This window comes from Nicotiana sylvestris, chromosome 9, assembly GCF_000393655.2.
Source record: "Nicotiana sylvestris chromosome 9, ASM39365v2, whole genome shotgun sequence".
NCBI lineage: Eukaryota > Viridiplantae > Streptophyta > Magnoliopsida > Solanales > Solanaceae > Nicotiana > Nicotiana sylvestris.
In genome coordinates this window covers 176233584-176242783 of record NC_091065.1, presented here as the reverse complement: position 1 = coordinate 176242783, position 9200 = coordinate 176233584, and the positions used below count along the sequence as shown (strand labels likewise).

At 37.8% G+C, this 9200-nt stretch overlaps 1 protein-coding gene across 4 annotated transcripts; it reads right to left on the bottom strand.

Moving 5' to 3' along the window:
* Window positions 1–2772: 2772 nt before the first annotated feature.
* LOC104222865 (protein PIN-LIKES 3-like) lies at window positions 2773–8998 on the bottom strand. Of its 4 annotated transcripts, none has more exons than XM_009774184.2 (11): window positions 8844–8998; window positions 7343–7517; window positions 6360–6439; window positions 6132–6256; window positions 5453–5574; window positions 5143–5355; window positions 4611–4703; window positions 4412–4512; window positions 3604–3656; window positions 3319–3504; window positions 2773–3226 (listed from the first exon to the last, which is right to left on the bottom strand). In XM_009774184.2, the coding sequence occupies exons 2-11, from the start codon at window positions 7475–7477 to the stop codon at window positions 3102–3104; spliced, it is 1233 nt and encodes a 410-aa protein (XP_009772486.1). In that variant the 5' UTR covers window positions 7478–7517; window positions 8844–8998; the 3' UTR covers window positions 2773–3101. The 4 variants fall into 4 exon arrangements, with proteins under 4 accessions (XP_009772486.1, XP_009772487.1, XP_070012304.1 ...); XM_009774185.2 differs by having other exon boundaries at window positions 7343–7511; window positions 8844–8988; XM_070156202.1 differs by lacking the exon at window positions 4412–4512 and having other exon boundaries at window positions 3112–3226.
* Between the last annotated feature and the right edge of the window lie 202 nt (window positions 8999–9200).

The following is a 9200-nucleotide window of genomic DNA, read 5'->3' as shown; positions in this document are numbered from 1 at the left end:
ATTCTGCCAGGCAAATCTTTAATCGCGATCGCGGTAACTCCCACGCGATCGCGAAGAGTAACATCACTGAACCCAAATTAGCCCTACGCAAACACGATAAAACCTACGCGATCACGATGTTGCACTGCTCAGCTCTACCCAATCGCGGTTGACCTCACGCGATCGCGATGAGCAACTTCCAAATCCTCAGCTGCCTCACTTCTTCCTCTTCGCGAAAGCGGCGTAGCCCACGCGTTCGCGATTCAACTCCTGCTATTACTACGCGTTCGCACTCCCCTTCCCGCGATCGCGTAGAAAAAAATACCCTATGCCTCATCCAGGCCTTCGTGATCGCGAGCCTCTTCACGTGATCGCAATGAAGAATATTCTGCAACAAAAACCAACAAACATCTGATCCTTCTCCAAGTTCAAAAATGGTCCGTTGAGCATCCAAAACACACTCAAGGCCCCCGGGACCTCAACCAAACATGCCAATCAATCCTAAAACATCATTCAAACATGTTCCAACCTTTAGAACGCTCAAAACAACATCAAAACACTAATTTAACATCATATTCAAGCCTAAGAACTCCAAAAACTCTCAAATTATGCTTGCGATCAAAAAGTCTATCAAACCTCGTCCGAATGACCTGAAATTTTGCAAGCACATCATATTCAGCACTACGGAGCTACTCCAACTTCCGGAATTCCATTTCGACCCTGATATCAAAATCTCACTATCGAGCCAGAAACTTCAAAAATTCAACTTTCGGCATTTCAAGACTAAATAAGCTACGGACCTCCAAAACACAATCCGAACACGCTCCTAAACCCAAAATCACCCAACAGAGCTAATAGAATCGCCAGAATTCCAGTTCGAGGCCGTCTTCACACTGCTCCGACTACAACCCAAATTCTAAAGCTTAAGCTCTCCTTTAGGGACTAAGTGTCCCAAAACTACTTCGATACTCCAAACCAAACATCCCAGCAAATCAAAATAGCATAAACAAACACGGGTAAATTAGTTAATAGGGGATCGAGGCATTAATTATTAAAACGATCGGCCGGGTCGTTACATGTAGCCACCACTTCTTGAATAACCCTTTCCTCTCCTTAGGTACTTCTTGAAATCTTTGGTGATCTCTCATCTTGTTTTTTCACCAAGAGTAGTACTGGCCATTAAAGAGTGGTGGCCTACCAGTGGATTGCCCTTCTAGTTTCCAGGTGGTGCATTCACGTTGATCTTCTCCTAAGGTATAAGCCTCTTCAAGGAGAATTCACTCTGATACCAATTGATATTTTATACTTCAATGCCATACAAGAGGAGGGGAGGGTGATTTATGGTGTCCAATTTTCGAGTGCAAAGATTATAGAAGGACCTGGTTCTTCTATGTGTTCCTTAAACTACTATTGCAGAAATAATAAACGAGGAAAGTAAAGAACATAAGTATTTTTACGTAGAAAATACCCAGCTCAAAAGGTGAAAAAACCACGACCTACTACTCAGTAGGATTTTTCCCAACTCTTCACTAAATTACTGAGCCAAAACAGCATTTGCAAAAACTCTTTGTAAACCTAACGATTACCTCTAATCCCGTTGTGGCAACCAATCTCTAACTATTGCGACAACTTCAAGTTAACTCTAACTTGAATATTCAGAGTACCTAATACAATTGCTTCTAGATAAAGCTGAAATGTATAAATTGAAAACACCTACTACAATTGAACTAGAATAAAAGACAGACACTTGAAAGTGATTTTTCTATCTTGTTCATGTAGCTTCAGGTTCGCACACTTGAATCACACAAGAATTGCTTGCAAAATGCCTTGCTATTTTGCTCTCAACTCACTTTTAACTTCAGCTTTTGTGCATACCTGTAAATGAGAACATCCTGCAATTTATAGAGTTGGTAGAATAGGAAATAACTAGAGTCTCAATGCTATACTCTTCCTTGGTGGAAGAGTTCTAGTTATCTTCATCTTCTAACTCCTTCCTTATCCTTGATAAAGTTCTCTTCGAGTAAGGAGTCTTTCTCCTTATAATTTATGCAATCTTTTCGATCAGGAGATATCAGATACAATCACTTAAGCTTATCTCCTTCACGTGCATCCTTTGTGCTTGAATCTGCTCGTGTCTCACTGTGGATGGACCTGGTTCATGCTTGAGTTCCTTTGTCAATCATCAAAACAAACTTTACTTGGGCCCAACACTTTCCAATTCTCTCTCTCTTAATTCTCCCTCTCCTCCACCCGCCTTTCTCTTCCATTTTTCATGTGTGAGTGCTTCTATAAGACACAGTATGGACTTGAAGCTGCTTAGCGCTTTTGTTGATTCAACTGCGTTGTCTTATTGTTAGATCGTTTGGCATGTCTGGTGATTAGAGTATTGCAGCTTGTTATATTCTAATAATTGTAGAAGGTAGAGATATTTATTAAAAGATTGGTTAATCACTTAGAATTGAGTCTTACCAAGCTCATGTTTTTCCTTGGTGTTACCATGCATCTGGTTGCTATACAGCTTTATCGGAAACAATCTTTTTGTCCGCCCAAGATAGGGATAAATCCGACCTGTGTACACACTATCCTTTGCAGACCCCACTTATGAAAATTTACTGGTTTGTTGTTGTTGTACAACTTTCTCCATTATAATCTCAAAAGGCAAGTGACTAACACTCCTTATGCACATATTCAATATCTCTCTAAATAACCCCCTAAAGTCAAATTAACAAGATCTTTTGTGATCCAATTCGGATTATGGCTTTTATCCCCTGATGGGAAAAGGGAAAATGTTAGTGAAAACAAATCATAAGTACATTTATTCATCGTGCTTAAGTCAATCGATACAACACTTGGCCATGAATTTTTTTTTACTAACAATTAACAATAAAAATGACAGCTAAGTGCACTTAGCTCCCGCTATGTACGAGGCTCGAGGAAGAGCCGAACCACTTTAAATCCGTTGTACACCGCCTTGCCAAGTATTTCTATAAGAGGTTGTTTCCACAACTTGAATCTGTGACCTCCCGACGACAACTCTTACTGTTGCGTCAAGACTTAACCCTGTAGTGATATGATACATGAAATACAAAGACGAAATACAACAAGCACCAACTACAAAGTATTCAGGATAGGATCCACATAAAGTATGTGCACCAAAGCGTCAATGCGATTGATGCCACGGCGTAATTCCAGAACATGATAACAGAACATTCAGTCTCACCAATTTCAAACAACTGTGTGATAGTACCTGCAAAATTTTATCCATCAAAAAACAGTCATTAGGAAATCGGAACAACAGTTCAAGAACGGCATTTGCTTTCATCACAAGTAAACTTTTACCTATGGCCATTGCAGGTGGAACTGCATATTGCAGCAGAATAACAAAATGATATAAAGGATCTGATCCCACAATGCCGAGATTTTTTGCAACTGTAATAACACCAACACCAATGATAGGCAAGAAAACGAATCGAACAACAATGATCCCAATAAGAAGCCAAATACCAACTCCTGATCTCTTGAAACCTGAATGAGTTACATAAGCTGGTTGAATTGACGTGATAACAAATGCAGAATTGATCAAGATAATGTTAGTGTAGACACCAAGTTTAATACACAACTTACCCCTTAGAAGATTTGCGCCCATTATTATAGTCATGGATGGAATTGCTGCATCCCTAGCATAGAACAAATCACACGACAAGAAGATCACTTTGAGAACAAAGAAAGGAGTGACGATAGAAAGTCTCGATATATTGGGAGTAGTTTCTACGTTTTTGCCTTTGAACGTTATTCAATTTGCCTTTGGTTCCTATGTATAAATTTACCTCTTCCTTACTCATAGTATAGATTTTTGAACTATGCTTCCTTCTCCTATTTTGATAAGGAAAAGGATAAAAAAAGTACCTCTCCACAATACAAAATATCCTAAACTTTAACCTTCGATGTACTTTGTGACCATTCATACCCTTGTCGTTAAAATCGTGTTTGCCCTTGACCTTAAGGACCTCCCAACCTGAAGTATAACGGAGAATAATTTTGAATATAGTTAAAAGTGGAGGGCTAAAAATTGGACCTTTATCTCTTAAGTATTTTGACACGTACTATTCACCCCCATCTATGCTGGAGCACGGTTAAAATCAAGGCAAATATGAGACAATTTGCTAACGACAAGGGTATGAATGGTTCCAAAGTAAAATGGAGAGTAAAATTCAGATATTTCGTTTATTAGAGGGGTAAATTTGGACCTTATCCCTTTGGAATATGTTTTCCTTTTTTCCAATAACACATTGAAAAGCTATGCAAAAAGAATGAAAACTAATCTACTGTTTGATTTTCAGTTACATATATAGACTCTTAGGCAACAGGCATCACATCTTTTGACATGTAAGCGAAGTAGCATTAGGAAAATTATTTGCAACAGGGGACATACCCTAGCAAAACAACAGAACTCTCAACGAAACGAAGTGGAGCACGGTCGCCAACCATGATATTTTGGATGGGAGAGACAGAAGCAATTATAATGCCAACAATCTACAAGAAATGACAAGATACATAACGAGAAAGAATTGCATAAGTAAGCAACGGGAAACCTATTTGGGATAGAACATTTATAAGCACTATTTCCATACCGTTGCAATTGTAGGCGGTCTGAAAACCACACTCAAGTCGACATATTCCAGCAATGATTTCACCTTCTTCTCGATGATAATAGGTATTGAAACCTGTTAATTCGAGTTGTGAATTGCTTGAACTTGATTTTTGTTTGTACATCAAATAACTAAAAAAGTAATAAATGAGAAAAATAATGATAGCTATACGTTGAACGAGCTGCAGTTTGCTTTCATTGTTCATTTGTTATTTTTTATGTACATTGGTAGAGTTGATGAGAATCAGCCGAAGAAACTCCATATCTATGCTACTAATGTCTACTCTTGATTGGGCAGCCCGGTGCACTAAGCTCCCGCTATACGCGGGGTCCGGGGAAGGTTCGGACCATAAGGGTCTGTTCTACGCAGTCTTACCCTGCATTTCTGCAAGAGGCTGTTTCCACGGCTCGAACCCATGACCTCATGGTCACATAGCAACAACTTTACTAATTACATCAAGGCTCCCCTTCAAATGTCTACTCTTGATTAATATATGAAAAGGAGAACGACTAACCTTAGTTTCGACCATAGCTGAAGCTTCATCATACTTGGAGTTCGAGTTACTATTTGGAAGTAATGCTCTCGTAATACTATCCAAGGATTCTTTCGACGTTTCACCGTGCTGATTTTCTCTTAATTTGGAGTAGACTGAGACATCCCTGTCATCCCTCTTTCCATATGCCCATATGATTTTATATACGAACGACCAGATGCCAATAGCTCCTATCTAGAAATAGGATAATAAAACCAAGCTGAAGGTCATAACATCCAAGACAGAATTTGTTTATGTTTTAGCACTTATTGAATGAAGTCATATTCATTACCCCCATAGAGAGGGTTACATAACCCATTCCATTTTTAGAGCACGTCGATGGATCTCCAAATGGATTGTTTTTCTCTGCACAGATGGCTGGGATTATAATGACAGGCAAGTTCCCCATGTTTCCTGTCATGATCATTAATCAGAAACTTGTGAATATGAATATGGATTTCATGACTTCAGAAGAATTAAAAACTTGAAAATTCTAGGAAAAGCCATTTGACAACATGATTTAAAATGCATAATTACTTGTTATCGTTCTATCTTTATCAACAGTTCAAGATTCCCTCTATCCCTTCTACTGGAACCACAGTCCATGCTGGTTTCTTCGTGTAGAATTACAGGATATCAGCAAAAGCGTTAAAAGCAACTAAATTTCAAAGGTGGCACTTTTCTCTTAAAAACAACAATTTGTTGGTCCAAAATTCTAGTCGGTTTCATTTTTGTTGGTCTAACAGTTCATGTTTAATTCCTGAGCCGAGAGACTATCGAAAACAACCTCTGTACCTTCACTAGGTAGGGACAAGGTCTGCGTACACTCTACCCTCCCCAAACCCCACCTGTGAGATTAAACTAGGTTTGTGTTGTTGTTAACGTTCATGTTTAAAGCACAGAGCTAAGTATTTCTAAAACTAAAAAGTTGCGCCATGCTAAAGGAAAACGACAAAATGCTGTTTATCTACCTCCAGCGCAACAACCAATAACAAGGCCATGCAAATGCCGAGGTGCTCTAGTGATTTTGACAAGTATCCACCCGAGAGCTGATCCAACGAGAAATGTAATAAGAATACTCACTGGGATGAACCACCTGTACTTGAATCAAATGTTACAGAAAACACAGGAAATGTTGAAAACTATGGACACATTAAATGCATTTAAGGAAATTAAAGGGTAGACAAGATTGGACCTACAAAGAAAATATGCCTGTTTCTGTGCTTGAACCAATGACACCACTAGCACAAATCGCTGGAAAGAAGATATAGAATACAAGCTGCCCAAATTCAGAAACATAAGATCCTTGTTAGTCCTTGAAGGGTTCGTTCGATGACAAAACTACTCCTCTTCCTCTTTTCCCTTTTCTGTTTTCCATTTTTCATTTTCTTTGGGGGTAGTTAAATATTTGTTAAGTCATGGAAGAAATGACAACCAAGAAAACCTTCTAGAAGACAACAAAGTTAACCTTACTTCAGGCCCATCTTAACCTTCTGTCATTCGTTATATTTTGAATGTCGATAATAGGGGTATTTCTATATAATGATTTCATAAAATTAATTAGTACCAAGGGATAATGTTGGAACATGAAAACTAGGACCACGGCCATTAATGGCATTTCTATTAGTAGTACACTTTTATGTCTAGAAGGAGCAGAGTTATGAATTTACGATTCAAGAAGCCAGAGCAAGAACCTAATACAAAAACGTTTACAAGGTAAACTCTGTCACCAAACTCAAATTTCTTGAAATTCTTCACCAATTATTTCAAGTAAGCATACATGAAAACAAACCCCACGACCAGAACATGTAATGAATCAGCTTGATATGGACAGCATAACCTTATACACGCTTTACAAACTGTACGAGTCTGCAGATAATATTTGAGGCTAGGATGCTAATGATAAAGAAAATAATCGGTTTATGTTCTAAAACCATAAATTGGAAACTCTTTCTCTGAAGAACTAGTGGAAGACTAAGAGAAGATATGCAAGCAGAAATCAACCTTATATTCAGTTTTCCCATATTTCGTACACATTAGGCTACAAACAGATATAATATATTATGGCATATTCTTTCATTTGAAATTACCACTTTGAAAATTTCTATGCAAAAAGAGGATTAACAGTCTGGAGTTAATGCTTCAATCAAATTTATTGAGAAACAGTCTCATGTCAACTTACATTATTCAGATGGTGCCGCGCTTCTGCAGTCAAAATACTAATACGATCCAAGGCAAGAAATAAGCCAACAACAGCAATCAAGAGCGTTTTCAGAACAGGCATTAATGCCAGCAAAAACAATTCCTCAATGCTCATAGTAAATAATCTTCCACACCCTCAAACTGTCTTCCTGCAACTTCACATGCATCAAAACATTAGGAAATACAGCAACTTAGGATTGCATAGTATGTATGCCAAATAAAAGTAAGTAAAAAATATTATAATGCCTAAATTTTGAATACCAATTTCTTGTGACCAGATCCTAGTAATTTCTGCTCTGATGGTTGGCGATCAGGCGATAATCGTTAAACAACATTTTTTTTAATAGTTTTTATACACTGATTTTACACTGTCAGGTTATGTAAAAGCAAATTAGTGAACCTGAGTTGGTAACCTAGAAAAGACTTAAGTTATATGCAACAACTGGCTATACTACACAGGCAATGTAGAATCCTTAACTTGTCCATGTATATTACATAAATCCTTAAACACTAATGAAGATCCATTAGTTAAACTAATTAACCTAGAATTTCCATGCGAAACCTCATCCAAAGTGCATTAAACCTATGTTGCACGGACTCTCCAAAATGTTCCCGCACCCGTGCCGGATCCTCCAAAAATACACTACTTTTGGAGGATCCGACATGCACCCGGCAACATTTTTAGACAGTCCGAGCGGCATAGCATAAAACTATAAACATGTAAATTTCGGTCAAAGTCTTCCCTTTTTCCCACAAGCAGAGAAAATATGCCCTTATTCTCAAATTCTCAAGCTCGTAAAGCATAGATCAAAAGCTCTTTCAAGCTAATAATTCCATAAAACAAGAGCTTTTTGAGTGCACAACTTATTCTTGCACTCCAATCCTGCAAACCCCCCCCCCCCCCCCCCCGAAAATTCAATGAACAATTCTCCTTCAACAAACTCCCTGTTATATGAATAACATCAAGAAAACTATGACCTTTCATCGACGCAAATCGTCGTGCATGCTAGCTGCAGCTACAGGCTTGCAGCTAATATCTTAAACTTGATTCATTATGTCATTAAAGAATAAGCAAGAAACTAAATATTAAAAGAACTTTTCCCCAAAATCAATCAATCAATGCATAGCTCAATTCCAAATTAGTTTGAATGGGGTCAATTATATGTATCCTCTATATTCATTCACTCTATTCTGACCAAACTATGTAAAGGGTGTCTAAGAAAGCAATTCTCAATGAATTTCAAGAAAATTTGGCATTGACCTTAAATGACTTAAAGTAAAATTCTTCAATATTTATTTCACTTTATATTCTAAAAAAACGAAAAAATTCCTAGGATGTGGACCTTCCTTGAATTCAAAAGTAACAAAATCAAGAATCAAGAATTGGACTATAAAAGCAAACTAAGGATAATGGAAAATACATAGAAAAAAAGGAAAGGGAAATATTTTAGGCAATTGGGGTGGAAGGTGGAGTGACTTACAAAGTTAAAACTGGTTCCCGCGCAATCTTTAACTTCTTGAAGTTGTACTATGGAAGTTAGAACATAGATTCAAGAACCAGTTTATGAAACAGTATTTCAGACGAAAGGACTTGGGACCGTTTCAGTTAATATCAAATTAGACCCCTCTATTCTCCATTTCTAACATTCTTGCCCCCACTTTTCCTTTTGACTAGTAGTATAAGGACTGTGGAGTTTCGGAAGTCATTTTCATTGAAGATAATATCTAAAAGAAATATTTTTTTTAGGGCAGTCTGGTGCACGAAATATCCTGCGCCTGAAAAGGACCGTCCCCTTAAATATAATGTAGGCAAGCTACTCTATAACTATATTAGCAAT